At 41.3% G+C, this 17,116-nt stretch overlaps 1 protein-coding gene across 1 annotated transcript in view; it reads right to left on the bottom strand.

Annotated features, from left to right (window-relative positions):
• Positions 1–16,084, bottom strand: part of LOC127130567 (probable mitochondrial saccharopine dehydrogenase-like oxidoreductase At5g39410) — a 34,048-nt gene extending 17,964 nt beyond the window's left edge. Inside the window, exon 1 of the mRNA XM_051059553.1 lies at positions 15,428–16,084. Within this exon, the coding sequence (XP_050915510.1) occupies positions 15,428–16,084 (657 nt within the window). The remainder of the gene's footprint in view (positions 1–15,427) is intronic.
• Between the last annotated feature and the right edge of the window lie 1,032 nt (positions 16,085–17,116).

Genomic DNA, 17,116 nt, shown 5'->3' with positions numbered 1-17,116 from the left:
TTTTGTCAAAATGTGATGATGGATTATGAAAGTACACATCAAATGTGATTTTCTCAAAGAAAAACCATCCAATTTGGCCACTCCATGTGAAAGTTATGGCACTTTGATTTCGGGCATTTTCTGAAAATGATTGGACCATATCTTGCTAACCACACATGGGAATTTCAAGTTCTTGGACTTTTTGGAATGGTGAGATCAAGATCTTCAACTTTCATGTTGGACAAAATTCCATTTGAAGCTCTTATGATGAAGTTATTTTGAGGAGAAAAACTTCCCATTTTGGGCAGTTGAAATTACAGGTCACCTGCCATTTTAGGAAACTTCTTGTCTAACTTTATTTTCTTCAACCTTGATCTTTGATATGTCAAATGAGACTTATATGGACATGAATGAGGCCTTTCAAACCATCTCACACCTTCCAATCCATAAAATCAGGCACAGTTGACCACAGTTGACTTTCTATGGTTCCAGCTGAAATTCAGCTTGACTGATGAGCTTTGATCATCCAATCTTTGGCCAAACCACTTCAAAATGATCCTTAGACCATATGAACTTGATAAATCCACCCTAGGGCTTTGTCTCAATGAAAATAGCACATGCTTGCTTGTTTGACTGATTCTCCTGATCAGTTTGACCCAATCGGTCAGCTGAGCTTGCACTTGGGCAAATGGACAATGCAATGTTATGCAGTGGCCTATGTTATGTTATGACCTAATATGAAATGAATGTACAAAATGGTAGGGTGCAAATTTGAGGTGCTACAGCTGCCCCTATTCAATCAACTGGGAACCCGAATGGATGAGAGCAACGGCTGTCAGACTTTCAGGGTAAACAGGGATTGAATACCAAGAACTGTAGAAATTTGCACACTGCTGGGATTTGTTTTTCTTGTTTTCGTTGTTTTTTTCTTTCAGAGGTACAAGCACATCCAGACATCGACACACGATGAATGGGAACAGAAATCATCTCAATTAGATGCCAACGGACAACTAGGAAACACTCAACGTTTACCAAAACCAACGGAGAGGTAACTCAACTCTACTGGGGATAACCAAGGATGGATACAACCATACGTCAGCGGACGTAATGGAGAAAAACTCAACGTTTACCAAGACCAACGGAGAGGTAACCAATCATTAATGAATGACTGGAAGGATAGTGATACAACCATACGTCAGCGGACGAAATGGGAAAGACTCAACGTTTACCAAGACCAACGGAGAGGTGGCCAAACATCATCGGATGAATGGGAAGACTCGACCAGACGTCATAGGACGAAATGGGAAAAACTCAACATTTACCGAAACCAACGGAGAGGTAACCAATCATTAATGAATGACTGGAAAGATAGTGATACAACCATACGTCAGCGGACGTAATGGGAAAAACTCAACGTTTACCAAGACCAACGGAGAGGTGGCCAGACATCATCGGATGAATGGGAAGACTCGACCAGACGTCATAGGACGAAAGGGAGAAGCTCAACGTTTATCGACACCAACGGAGAAGGAGGAAACTCAACCAGACGTCATAGGACGAAAGGGAGACTCAACGTTTATCGACACCAACGGAGAAGGAGAAAACTCAACCAGACGTCAACGGACGAAAGGGAGACCACAACCGGACACCAACGGAGAAGGAGAAAACTCAACCAGACGTCAACGGACGAAAGGGAGACCACAACCGGACACCAAATAGGACGTCTACTAGGGATTCTGGCTGGGAAATCAACCAGACATTAATGAATGACTGGGAATAGGGTACACAATCAGACGTCATCGGACGAATGAGAAAAACTCAACGTTTATCGAAACCAACGGAGAGGTAAATCCGCATGGGGAAGGGTACAGCTAGACATCATAGGATGAATAGGAAAAACTCGACGTTTATCGACACCAACAGAGAAGGAGAAAACTCAGCCAGACGTCATAGGACGAAAGGGAGACTCAACGTTTATCGACACCAACGGAGAAGGAGAAAACTCAGCCAGACGTCATAGGACGAAAGGGAGACTCAACGTTTATCGACACCAACGGAGAAGGAGAAAACTCAGCCAGACGTCATAGGACGAAAGGGAGACTCAACGTTTATCGACACCAACGGAGAAGGAGAAAACTCAGCCAGACGTCATAGAACGAAAGGGAGACCACAACCGGACACCATAGGACGTCTACTGGGGATTCTGGCTGGGAAATCAACCAGACATTAATGAATGACTGGGAATAGGGTATACAATCAGACGTCATCGGACGAATGAGAAAAACACAACGTTTATCGAAACCAACGGGGAGGTAAATCCACTTGGGGAAGGGTACAACTAGACGTCATAGGACGAATAGGAAAAACTCGACGTTTATCAACACCAACGGAGAGGAGAAAACTCTGAGGGGAATCATATGGTATTACCAAATGATCTGTAGGGAATAAGCAACTAGACATCATCGGACGACTAGGAAAAACTCGACGTTTATCGACACCAACGGAGAGGAGGTTCAACTGGGGAAGACCTGTGGGGAAAGATATCAACTATACGCCAACGGACGCATAGGAAAAACTCGACGTTTATCGACACCAACGGAGAGGAGGACTCTTCTAGGGAGAGCGAACACAACCAAATCATCAATGGATGATGGGGAAAAACTCGACGTTTATCGACACCAACGGAGAGGAGGAAAATCACTGGGGATCAAGGTCATGACAGAGAGTAGACAGGAAGGAACACCAAGGATGCTGGGTTGTAGGCAGAAAACAGGTGACCGACCAAAACGTGAATTGGTTTGTGTTCAAAAACACTCAACATCCTGAAGAGGGCTAGAAAAGCAGTCTTGTTAGAGGATGGACATTCAATTCCACAAGGAATACGAATCTTACTCGACTGGGGAGGACGACTCCGACCCAAAAGCGCGTGAGACAGATTACCTATAGCCGTCAAAACGTAGATAATAGACTCGCATGGAAGATTATCCATAACCGGGTTGTAGGTTGTTAGATGGATAAAACGACCGAAATCATCCTGAAGAGAGCGAAAGCAAACTTGTTAAAGGATGGAAATTCGATTCCACAAGGAATACGAATCTTACTCTGCTGGAGAAAACAATCAAAAGACTGACCAGAGAGTGCATGAGACATATTATCTATAGCCGTCAAAACATAGATAACACACTCGCATGGAAGATTATCCATAACCGGGTTGCAGGTTGTTAAATGGATAAATCAACCGACATCATCCTGAAGAGAGCGAAGGCAAACTTGTTAAAGGATGGAAATTCGATTCCACAAGGAATACGAATCTTACTCTGCTGGAGAAAACAATCAAAAGACTGACCAGAGAGTGCATGAGACATATTATCTATAGCCGTCAAAACGTAGATAATAGACTCGCATGGAAGATTATCCATAACCGGGTTGTAGGTTGTTAGATGGATAAACGACCGAAAAGAAAAGCATCGTGTACCAGGAACAGGTATGCAAAGATGACCAATCAAAAGAGGATAAAGTTGCTGACTCGGAGCAAATACCCAAAAGAAAGGGGGAGACCCACTGGGGACAATACTGCTTGATCAAGGCGAGTATCCAGAGGGGAAAAGAATATCAATACCGCAAACCGGATACTGATAACTGCAAAGAGGGGATTACATCTACCGGTTAGTAGGCGGAAAACCACGGAAAAGTAACCATCATCAATCAGGATGAGCACAAAGGGTCAACTCCACCAAGGGGAGAACGTGGGATTTTACAACTACCAGCTTGTAGGTAGAAAACCACAAAGATAGGACTTACAACTACCGGTTTGTAGGTAGAGGCCAACAAACAGTCTGCTGAGAGACAGAGTGAGAAAAAGGATTTACAACTACCGATTTGTAGGTAGAAGACCGAAAAATCCGACAACAATCAGAATGAACCACAAAGGTTACCTCTGCTAGGGGATGAAAGTGGGATTTTACAACTGCCAGCTAATAGGTAGAAAACCACAAAGATAGGACTTACAACTACCGGGTTGTAGGTAGAAGCCAACCGACAGAATGAACCACAAAGGTTACCTCTGCTAGGGGATGAAAGTGGGATTTTACAACTACCGGTTGGGTAGAAAACCACAAAGATAGGACTTACAACTACCGGTTTGTAGGTAGAAGCCCACAAATTCCGCTGAGGATAAGATGAATGAGTACCGGTTAGTGAGCCACTATTCATTCATGCCCCAGGGCAACACAAGAGACAGTCAACAAGAAGCCAATTTAGGATCGATCCAAAAAGGCAAACTGAATCAAGACTCATCCTAATGAGGAAAGAACTCAATAGGGAAAACCCATCCCATTAGGGAGGGAACGGAAGCAACCGTCATCCACGAGGATGTATCTCAGTGGGGAAATGGCAGGAAAGGATGGACACTTTCTGCTTAAGGGGTAGACTCTACATGGAGAGATCAGACACACCCACATCTACTAGGAGGCTACTGGGTAGCACCAGGTTTTTCTTTCACCACGGATGAGGAAATAAACCTCTCTGGGGGTATCAATCCTGAGTGCCGTCAGGAGCAATTGTAACGAAAGCGCTGTACAGACGTCGAACAAGAAGCTGCCTCTGCCCGGGAGACGGTCTGATCGGGTTAACACATGAATGCATATGTTTGAATTTTTCTATGGCGTAATGCTCCATTATGAATGGAAATGCTACGCGATTTGAGGATGCAATGATCACTACATGCAAAATGCAAAGTGAATGAAAACCCCGCTAGGGAGCCCACTGATCAAATACTCCACTCTGTGGGGAGACTCTGCTGAGGAAATCTGCTTGATGAAAACTCTGTAGGGAGAGCACTGACTTCTCACTCATGCTGGAGAACAGAGATACCAAGAATCAGCCAGATCTCTGGTGAAAATAGATAGGCATCGATGAAGTTCCTCATGTCAACCACTCTGCTGAGGACCTACCTGAGAAAATGACGGAATACTGAGACGTCAATCCTCCAAATACCGAATCGTTGCAGAAAAGCATCCGTGCCAGGGAGAGGAGAAGACTGCTCTGCTGGAGAGACGAAAATTGAAGTCTTCAGTACACCTACTGCTTGAGAACTGGCCCACGATAATGTCCAAAACAACAACCTTGCTGGGGATGCCCCACGATAGGGCTCAAACAGCACTCTATTAGGGATGCCCCACCATAGGGCTAACAGAGACTTGGAGAAAACATGTTGCACTGTCGGGGACGTGAAGATGAACAACTTCAACCAACACTGCACTGAGCAACCTCGCTGAGGAGAGACCATGAAAAGGTTCTACAGGACAAAGATATAGTTATGCTCGAGATACGAACGACTGTCTTACCCGTCGGTAATCATACCACCCTTGGGAGAGCACTGCGGGTCTCCTAGGTATCCTTTCATCATTGTGAATGTTCACTTTGTTTAAGAACAATTTTGTGAAAATTTTTGTTTATTTTGAAAACAATGATACTTTATCAATTAAAACATGCAAAACATTTGTTGAGTTGAAACAAATAAGAGTGCAAATAATGGGGTAAAAGCTCAAATCGATGTGATGGAATGGTAGTCTGCAAAGGGCGAGACTCCATAGATCTATACAAGTTTGAAATCGGTGATATATATTGGAGAGGGCTACATTGAACATAATGACCTTTCCTCTACCATTCTGAATCTCGATGTATTCGGAGTTTCGGTCGACGACGCATAGAGAATTCCTGGCGGATGACAGATATAGAACACGGTCTTGTCAAGATGCAGTTACTTGCCAAATCCCTAATTTTTGCCTAGATTGCCCCGGTGTGAGGTGCTCAATCTAGCGAGATGCAAATTCTTTTTTCAATGTCTCTAACTTTTGCCTGGATCGCCCTTTCGGGTTTTCAATCCACCGAGACGCTCCTTTTTGCCTAAGTTACCCTTTGGGGTGTTCAACTTAGCGAGCTGTTTTGCTTTTTTTTTGTTTAGGCTAAGTATTTCTTGACTGCATCTGGATTCACAGGACGAGTGAACTTCTTCATCCATTGCTGTAAGTGTCAAAGCACTGCCTGAAAAGGCTCTCTTGAAAACATATGGACGTTCATAGCTTGGAGTCCACTTGCCCCTGGAATCGGGCACGAAAGACAAGACTTTCTTGAGCACAAGGTCATTTTCTCAGAACTCGAGACTCGACCTTCTGGTCGAATGCTTTCGTCACTCTCTGCTGATATAACTGACCATGACACCTGGCAGTTAATCTCTTCTTTTCGATCGAATTCAGCATCAGTCAACTTGGGACTTTGAGGGTGCTATTTTTCCTTTGTTTTTTCTTTTGATTTTGCTTTTGATTTCTTTTGCACCCTTTCTTTCTTTGTTTTTTTTTTTTGATTGATTTTTTTTTGATGCCCCAGTTGGCTGTTCTGCTGATTCTCGAGATGCAGCTGAGTGATCTTCTTTTCTTGCTCAAGAAGTCGGGAAATCTCGTCAGGAATCCCTTCAAGATCATCTTCTTCTATTTCGAATACAGGGAATTCAAAATTGGGAGATGACGTCCGATCATTATGTTCAATGGGTTTGAGAAACAACCTGCATAATGATTTCGATATGAAAAACTTTTTGGAAAACAAACAAGACAATCGTTATGCAGATGAAAAGATTGCTTTTATTCCTGTTTTTAGGGTTTTTTGTGATCACCAATTTCATGCAAAAAGCGAAAAGGGAAAACAATTGGAAAAACAAATGTTTAACATGCATTTACTTGAATGAAAATATCATTGCACAAAATGTTGCCAACAATGTCATCACTTCTCCTTTTGGCATGGGAGAAGGGTTTTTAAACAAAGCGATTATTACTCTGACTTATGAACAACTGTAGGAACGCCCACAGTGACCCAATTGTGATAGATCCCACCAGGGATAACAACTGTCAGAATCTCTTGCATTAGTAGCTTCTGCTTTTGATCAACCCTCTTTGTTGAAGACCTCAGGAGAAAAGCCAACGCCAGCCCGCGACTTGTTATCTTCAAGCTTGATTAACACGGGGACCCAAGTCTTCAAAGTTCAGAATACCTGACTGCACGAGGTCTTGAACCTTCATTTTCAACTGAAAGCAACTATCCACATCATGACCAGGAGCACCCGAATGATACACACACTGCTGCTCAGGCCTATACCACCACCGAGGGTTGACGAGTATAGCCGGCGGGTCTCTGGGAGTAATCAAGTTCCGCTCTATCAACGAGGGATACAGCTCTGCGTAAGACATAGGGATCGGATCAAAAATGACCCTCTTCCTCTCATTACTTGTACCGGCTTAATTATCATAGGGAGGCTGGTAAGCCTGCTGTTGCGGACGATGTTGCTGATGTTGATACCGCTGAGTTGCCCTTCCCTATTGCTGTTGGGTTGCTGGAATAGTCACAGCGGCAGCTTGACGATATTGTCCTCTGTTCGCACTCCCTCGCCGGTGCACAACATTTGTTTCACTCTCTCCCCTTTTGGGTGCCCCAGAGAATGGCTTCTTAGAATTCAACGAACTTGAAGAGCCACGATGGCGAACCGGAGTACGGGTTGCTCTGACATTAACAGTCTCTGTAGCAAGAGGTTGTCCATTGATTATGATACCCCTCAAATCATCATCCACGTCGTAGTTGTTGTCGGGAATAGTGACAGCAGCAATTTGATCATTAACGGGGACCCCCTCTGGTGAAGCACGACTGGGTGGCAGAATCATGGCTTCCTGTCTCTAGGCTAAGGCTCGCAGCTCCTCTTGCCCCTGAACGACCCCTTGCATCATGGTCATGAACTGGGCCATGTTTGCCCTCATCTCAGCCAACTCAGTCTGAACCTGATCCATACTCCTCTGATGATTCGATCTGGTTGCGGTGCGGACGATGATCAACAATCCTGTCTCAGACAGGAGCCAGAGTGAGAAGTCCGAACTAGAACACCTGTTATGCAACATGTCATGATTATGATGCTAATACATATGATGCACATGATAATGATCATTTCTCAGGCCTTCAAAGAGCCTGATTCATCTTCGAAAAAAAAGCAATCTGCAGCAACGGCACAATATACAAGAGAAATGAGTACCGAGTGAAACCAACAATTTCATCTGTAAATGAGCACCCGGATCCATCAGTGAACGGACTCTGGAATGTACCCGAGAAATGATATGCATGCAGAGATTAGCTTTTTTTTCTTTTTTCTCATTTTTTATTGCATTTCTTTTGAAAAATAAACATGATATGATGCACATGATGCAGACACGACTGGCAAGCTGTGCATCTCTGAACACAGGATCGAAGCTTCGGCTCAAACTCTGATCACAATCATCTGAAACCCAAAGTCAACTGGTCAACTGTCATCTGAACCCAATCTGAGAAACTGAGTCACCAACAGGAACACACTGAGCCAGCAACTAGTCACCAACAGGTCACCAACAGTCACCATCTGTACCTGTAAAAATGATCATTCCCTCCCCACTCACGGGTGTCATCTAGGCCAGGGTAAGGTCGAAAGAAACGCAGCATAAATAACCTTTCGCAGAATACCATCATATACACACCTGAAGTATGCAACGATGGTACCCCACCAGGGTCTGAACTGCTCGTGACGTCGATGTTCCGCTAAGTGGCGCATACCACCCGCTTCCCATTACTCACTCTATTCCTAGGTTTCCTAGATTGCACTCATAGCCTGGGTATTGGGCCTTTTACCTCGAGTAACTCCCACCCCCAAACAGAGAAGTACAGCCAGCACAGCAGATGAATATGAATGAATGCAAACATTAATGCAAACAATACATGCAAACAATAAACAATGAATGCAATAAATAACACAACAAAAAGCAACCAAAGCCCTAACCTAGAGAGCGCTAGGAGAGACTCGCTTAGGGAAGATGGACCAGCACAGGTCAACTTCTCTACTCCCCAGCAGAGTCGCCAGCTGTCGCATTATGCGAAAAACCGGCGGGAAAACAAGAACAACAGAGCCGCCACCGTGCGTTATTTATCCCAAAAGAGGGAAAGGAAACGCTCAGAGTAAACCTGGAAAAAGCATGGTCTCGCGACCAAAGAGAATGGGATCGGGAGTCGGTTATGCGAAGGGAAGGTATTAGCACCCCTACGCATCCGTCGTACTCGACGGGATCCACGCACAATAGGGAGGGAAATGGTTGCTAAAACACTGCTCACACAATCATCTATACAGGCTGAAAGAGACACAAGAAAACAGACAAGACTGACTCGGCAGGATATCGCATCCTGGGCCTACTTAGTCTATCAAGCATAGACATCAGAGTCTAAGTAGTTCGGACTGGGGAAACGACACATGCTCGCTAGGATGTTGCATCCTATGCATACGTATCTCCTTTGGACGAAGGAGAATCAGAGCATTCGTAGCTCGGCTGACACGCACACAAACAAATACAGGCAAAGGCAAACATGGAGCCTGAATGCCAATCACTAGACTTACATCAGCATCCGAACCAAACGAACTCACTCTAGAACCCGAACCCCACTCGATGGACTTACATCAGCTTCCAAGCACACAACAAGACACAGGAAGAAGAAGGGTCTCGATTGCAACTAGGGCAAGAGAAAGGGGAGGTCTCAATCGCAACGAGGGAGAGAGAAAAGAATTAGTGTTAGTTGTTAGTCAAACTCGACAAGACATCGCATCTCGTGCCTACGTATCTCATCTGGACATGAGAATCAGAGTTGCCGTAGTTCGGCTAAACTATTCCTGTTGGTTTGTGTTTTTTAAATGGACAACGTCACTACGCAATCTACCGGATGCTCGACCTTTGGAGACTTACTCACCTGTAGTAGAAGGAGTTGACGTATCCTTAAGAGGGGATAATGTTTGTTTGTGTTTTAGGAAAGCTCAAGCAAGAAAGGAAGTCCTATACGAAGGAACCGTGCTACCTTAATTGACATGCAAACGAGACTACGCGGAGTCTAGCAAACCTAGGGGATACAATCACACCACACAAACATATACAGCATGAAATAAACACACCAACAAGGGGCTCAAACATCAAGGCTAGGCTTTAGTCGAGGGGTCATATCAACCTCAACAAACAAGCCTCTGTATCGGGGTAAGGTTAGCTCTTAACCTTGCCATTGAGGGGCTAAGGTGAAGCTGATGAAAGGTGAGTGAAGATTAGACTTCACAGCTCTTATCCCTGACCAGGGAGAGCTTCAGACAAAGGAGCGTGGGTCCAGAATGGAGGGACCCTTCTACGCTCAAGACTCTGACTCGATTGTGCAACAGCACAAGATCTTGGGTTTGTGTCCCAATGCATCAACACACAGCCGTGTGAGCAGAGGGACGACTCAACAGAATAGCGGGGGATAGATTGCATATCCCTTGGGTTCCGCCAATTGCCTCATAGAGGTCTTCACCTGCTTGGGCACAAATGTAAACAACCACAAACATCGCCTCTTAAGGAGGACTTCAGACAGTTGCCTGGCCAAGTAACAGGCCAGGTCTTCCAGACTACATGAAGAATAGAAGTCCTACCTCAAATGGTTTAAAAACCAAGCAGCAGCAAGCAAGTTCTTAAAGAACTGTAAGCGACTAAATGTACCTGAAATCAATCAAGTATCATCAGTACTCAGACAAACCAACAGTAAACAGCAAATTGTTAATCAGTTAATCTGTACAAAGCAACACAAGTTAATGCACACAAGTGCAAGCTATAAGCTCAAGCTCAAGCATCAATCCCTACAAAACAAAGACATGTTAGTGGACAACATCAAACAAATTCAATTTTCAATTTCCATTTCTCTCCTTAAGCCTTTTGCACTTTTAACCTGAAAATCCAAACCAAATGTGAGAAACTAGACCACTAGGCCAAGCCTAGGGTCCAAAAGGGATAAAAAGTTCTAAACAGCAAGTGTAAACCAACCAAAATCACATTAAAACAAATCAAAAGCAAATGCAATTGGTCCCATGCTCATACCATTCACCATTATCATTTCATGCACAATTTAACATCAATCATGCAATTTGCAACTTCAAAAGACCAAACAGAACTATCTCACTCAAAAGCATACCAAATCAATTCAATTAATTCCATAAAAATTCACACCTGAACAGGACACATTCAAGGTATAGCATGTCAATTTTCAGCTCAATTGGACAACAGAAATTAGGTCAATGAAAATCAAGAAATCCAGACACAATTATGCAAGCCAACACATGGTAACAAAATGAGCATTAACTTCAATCACATGCCAAACAGTGAAAATAATTAAGAAATTGATGGGACCAAAGCCAAACTACACCTAAACATGTTATGAATCACTCCATCAAATTTCACATTCATATGATATAGTATGAGCATTCAACAACACATGTAAAGTTTGTTACACAAGAAACAACCCAAAGATGCTAAACAGCAATCAAAAATCCAAATCAATTAGAAAAGGGACCAATTAAATCCATAAAAAATCATGTTGAAAGTTAACATACATATTGTATCTCATGCAAAAAATCAGGGCCATAGGCCTAGGGGAAGCATGGAAAAATAATTCATGAACTCAGCATATCATAATGTGACACATATTGTCACACTCAAAAAGAATAAATCATATCTACCAATCCAGAGGTCTAAAAATTACAAATGATATACCAAAATCTCCAGAAATGTGTCAAGAATCATCATATGAAATTTCATTAATTTTGGATAATGTATGAGTATTTCATGTTAAAAATGGTGAAACATACAATTATGTCACACATGTCAAACATCCCTATGCCAATCTAAAATTCTACCAAGCACAACATGAACTATTATGCCTAAAACATTCTAGAGAAAAAATGGGATCTAACAAAAAAACTCCCACTAAATTTGGATTTTAATTGAATTTTATGTGAATTTTTGAAGATTTGTTAATTAGGATAATATTTATTTAAGTGGAATTCGAATTAATTAAATGCTAATGGCATTTCCGTAAATACCAAAACGCATGTGCTCATTCATTAATGTGTTGTCCGCTTCTGGTTGGCTGAATGTGGAGGGAAACAAGATTTTGAAATGGCAAGGCGCTGAAGTGGATTGAACGAAGGAAAATTTTTCCAGAATTTCATCTTCCTCGCGCACTCATGTGTTCATCAAGCGGCAGCTACGGTTACGAACTTTTTTGCACGAAAATACACGAGCCATATACCGTTGTGACCGTCTCTCCATGTAGATTACGGATATGGCAACGCTTTTGTCCAAAGATTAACGCACGCAAAGAACCGATCGAAAGAAGATCCACACACAAATATTCAGATCAACATATCTAGCTCTATACTTAACGGAATCGCGCGATTCAAATTGCAGAATGATCTATGTCGTGTGCTCTACCTAAACCGCATAACAATTGCATGAATTAACGAGTTTGATTTCCAACCTTATTGACGTGCAGCTCGTGAATCCGTGCGTTTCTTGCTCCAATTTATGAAAACAGATGGAGTGTGATGATTATGAAGATGATTGATGATGATTTCGCAGCTCAACAAGTCTTGGAGATAAAGAATTTTCCATTTGCCATTGATGAGTGAAGCTTTCAACAGTGGAGTTTTTGCGCGGTTTTTTCTCTAATTTGCTTCAACAGTACTTGCACATTACCTACACATGAAGATTCAACCAAGAATTTGCAAGAACAATGGTGAAATATTGAGAAATTGAGAAAAAAAGTTTATGAACAATGGAGAAAAAGTGAGAGAATTGAGAGAGTTTTTTGTGATTTTCTGTTTGGATCTTGAAAAATGATTAGTGGTTCCTTGAGTTTGTTATAATTAAGCTTATATACTCTTGCATAATCCACCTTTAATCATGATTAGCCAAAAATGATAATTAGTGAAAAATGCACATGTAAGCAATTTGGCATTTTTGCCCTTGGAGAGTTCCATGCAATGTAACAGTGATTTATCACTTCAAACAAGTCACAAATTTCATTTAGAAGCTGTTGGAATTGGTCCCATGCCAAAATTCCATGTACTTTGTGTTTTGGACCATTTTGCCCTTGGATTTTAATTAGTGCACTTGAAAAATGGCCTTTTTGTGTGAATGCTTTTGGCAAAATGTGATGATGGATTATGAAAGTACACATCAAATGTGATTTTCTCAAAGAAAAACCATCCAATTTGGCCACTCCATGTGAAAGTTATGGCACTTTGATTTCGGGCATTTTCTGAAAATGATTGGACCATATCTTGCTAACCACACATGGGAATTTCAAGTTCTTGGACTTTTTGGAATGGTGAGATCAAGATCTTCAACTTTCATGTTGGACAAAATTCCATTTGAAGCTCTTATGATGAAGTTATTTTGAGGAGAAAAACTTCCCATTTTGGGCAGTTGAAATTACAGGTCACCTGCCATTTTAGGAAACTTCTTGTCTGACTTTATTTTCTTCAACCTTGATCTTTGATATGTCAAATGAGACTTATATGGACATGAATGAGGCCTTTCAAACCATCTCACACCTTCCAATCCATAAAATCAGGCACAGTTGACCACAGTTGACCACAGTTGACTTTCTATGGTTCCAGCTGAAATTCAGCTTGACTGATGAGCTTTGATCATCCAATCTTTGGCCAAACCACTTCAAAATGATCCTTAGACCATATGAACTTGATAAATCCACCCTAGGGCTTTGTCTCAATGAAAATAGCACATGCTTGCTTGTTTGACTGATTCTCCTGATCAGTTTGACCCAATCGGTCAGCTGAGCTTGCACTTGGGCAAATGGACAATGCAATGTTATGCAGTGGCCTATGTTATGTTATGACCTAATATGAAATGAATGTACAAAATGGTAGGGTGCAAATTTGAGGTGCTACAAATACAAGTGCAATCGACACACCACATAAATTTGAAATCAATAGACAAATTGACAAATAACGAGGCTTCAAATCAAATGACGTCCCTATCTCACAGGTTCAACCAATTGAGGGTGCACCAGATCGAAGAACTATTGTAAGTTTAACATTAAAAGAAGAAAGTGTTTAAGCTTTTACAATGATAAACAATAGTCTCAACTCCACCCCCTATGACCGCACTGCATTGCCTAATCAATTTGTCAACTCAACATGTAAGTATGTAACTAATTCTCTCCTGCGATGTCTTTCTTCCTCATATTGAAGGCGTGTCTGATTCTAGACAGCAATACAACACCGACATATGTGATTACATTAAATACATATATTTTCTCAAATTATTACTATAGTCAACATGTCTGAGTGAGTGTCGTGTCCGAGTTTGTATCTATGCCGGTGCTTCGTAGATCCTAGGAAACTAGGCCTACTATTGTTCATGTCCAATAGCTAGTCCATGCTTTGTTTTGTCTCACTGCTCACACCATATTCATTTTCTTGTTCTATATCTGGGATGCCTCAAACACCTATCTTCAATGTTTTACCCATCAATTTCAACATGCATGTTATGTGAGTGCATGTGCACATGTACAAACACGCAAAAAAATCATCTGCCAAGAAGAAAACTTATCTTGCTTTTCAAGGTACTTTACATACAAACAGAACTAAATTTCTCAGTACAGCATCTAGCCATTACTGAGGTAGTAGTCTACACTGGAATGTCAACAATTAAGAGTGTCATCCAATAATTTGTTAAACTTCAACACACTCCTACTCTATCACAAACCATAAAATTCTAAATTGCCAACTTGGTAAAAACCATTACACTCTTCAGGTTGATTCAGAATAGTTTGTGCACTATTTATTATATTTCTATGGTTGAGGGACTAACTTGATTCAGAATAGTTTGTGCACTATTTATTATATTTCTATAGCTAGACTAATTTGATCAAAAAATACTTCATGGACTATTTATTACACTTATATAGTTTAGAGGTCAAATAAGACTAAGAGTGTGATATAATTTAGAACAAAATTGAAGGTTTGTTGTGGTATGTTTAAATTGACTTATAATTTATCAGCTAACATAATCACTTATAAGAATATCTAAGAGTGCTTATGAAAACAACTTTGGCATGTTCATATGCTCATTTCCAAATACCTTATATAAAAACATTTTTTAATCATACTACATGATAAGCCTTTACGAGGACAGTTTAAGCATATAACTTATGGCTATGTTTGGATATCATAAATTGATCGGAGTGGAATGGAATGAAGCGAATGAAGATTCCATTCAATAGTTTGGAAATTTGAGGACAAAACAAGCCAAGTTCTTCATTCCTCCCAAATTGGATGGGAAGAAATATAACGGCCATACCACTTCATTCCACTCCGCTCCATCCGATTTTAAATGATCCAAACAATGGAACACCACTTCATTCCATCTCATACCGCTCCGCTCCATCCAATTTCATCCATCCAAACAAAACCTATATGAAATTACTTATACCTTTTACATGAAAAACAATTTAAACTAAGCACAAATGATAACAGATTAATCTCCCAAACAAATGAAGTTCAAAATTGAGTTACCTGAGGCCTAGGTCTTCTTCTTGGTCTAGACCTCCTAAACGCCTGCAAATCTTTCGCATTCGCCACACCAAGAACTGCAGATTCATACGTAGCAAAGTTCCCAACAATCCTCTTCCTAGACTCCAAGCTAACATAGGCCTCGACCCGGTTCGGCACAGCTGGACCCACCCACTGCAACGAATTAAACAACAACCCAAGCTCAGCCGGAACAGAATCAAAACCACAAGCCGAAACCACAAGAGAACCAGTTTCACCCGCTCGATCATGGTAATCACTCTCCATTCTCTCCATAAACTCCGGCTCGCCGCAAATATCAAGATAATCGCAGCCGGAATCGACGCAAGCGGATACGACGGATTCGCCGTGGAGACGAAATGGACCGACGCAGTTGAGGATGAGGCGGGTTTGGGAGCAGAGGGAACGGAGGGAGGATGGATCGGAAGTGTCGGCGGGGAGAATTGTGATAGTCGGCGGTGGATTAGGGTTTGAAGCCCATTTTAGGGTTTGGGATAGTTTTGTAGGGTTTCGACCAGCGATGGCTATGGAATTGAGAGGAGATTTGTTGAGGAATTTGAGTGCTTCTTTGAGAACGTATTTGCCTGTGAAACCTGAAGCTCCAAGGATTATGAGATCGAATTTTGTTACTTTGGGTTCCATTTTTTTGAATTTCTTGGAGAAGACGAGTTGTGTTTTTTCAAAATTATTAAACAGCGCTTTCTCAAAAGCGCTGACTAAGGTCTATATTTAAAAGCGCTTTCTAAAAGCGCTGTCTAAGGGGGGGTCTTAGACAGCGCTTTCTAAAAGCGCTGTCTAAGACCCCCCCTTAGACAGCGCTTTCATAATTTTTTTAGAACATTTTCCGTGTTTTATTTTTATTTTAACCTTAGACAGCGCTTTCTTTTAAAAGCGCTGTCTAAGATGCGCTGTTAAAAAACCTTTTTGGCGTAGTGTATACATTGTGGCACCTCTAGTTTTTTGTTTACTGTGTGTATTTGTAGAGGTAGTTGTATGAGTCGTGGAGGTTGAATTCATCGAGACACCGACATCTTTTAGGTGAGTCGTTGATGTTGTATAAGACTTGTTTTTCGTATCGGTCATGACTATCTAAATAAAGAATAATAATAGAGACACCATTTCAGTGATACTAACATTAATGCAAGTGAAAAACTAATGCAACGGTAACAAATGGAGAGACACCATTTCAGTTAAAAATAAATGAAGTTCGACCATGACTAATGATATATAAACAAATTGAAAAAATAATGATCAAGAGAAAGCATTTCAATGATACTAAATGATTTCAGTGATATAAACAAAATGAAAAATATAGATGATATAAACTAAAATTATTTTTAGTGATATGAACTAAAACATTTCAATAATATAAACAAAAACGTGATAAATAAGTACCTCAAACGTGATGACTAAGATTCGGTTAAGGTTAGAAATAAAGATAAGTTCGTGTTTTGATGAGAGTGACAATGAAAATCGCCAACAATTGGAAGAGTTTTGATGAATGACTGACGATGAAAATCGCCTAGGGTTTATGCGTAGAGAATGACTATGAAGTAAAGCATTGATGGATAAAGGAAAAGTTAGAGACTAATTCTTTGAAGTATTTCATGCAAAACATTATCATGTCGGTTTTTAGTGAAAATCGACGTATATTTATTAATTAAAAATAAAATA

This window comes from Lathyrus oleraceus, chromosome 1 (assembly GCF_024323335.1).
Source record: "Lathyrus oleraceus cultivar Zhongwan6 chromosome 1, CAAS_Psat_ZW6_1.0, whole genome shotgun sequence".
Lineage (NCBI taxonomy): Eukaryota > Viridiplantae > Streptophyta > Magnoliopsida > Fabales > Fabaceae > Lathyrus > Lathyrus oleraceus.
Note: the sequence above shows the minus strand (reverse complement) of the source record. Positions and strands in the feature narration are given on the sequence as shown.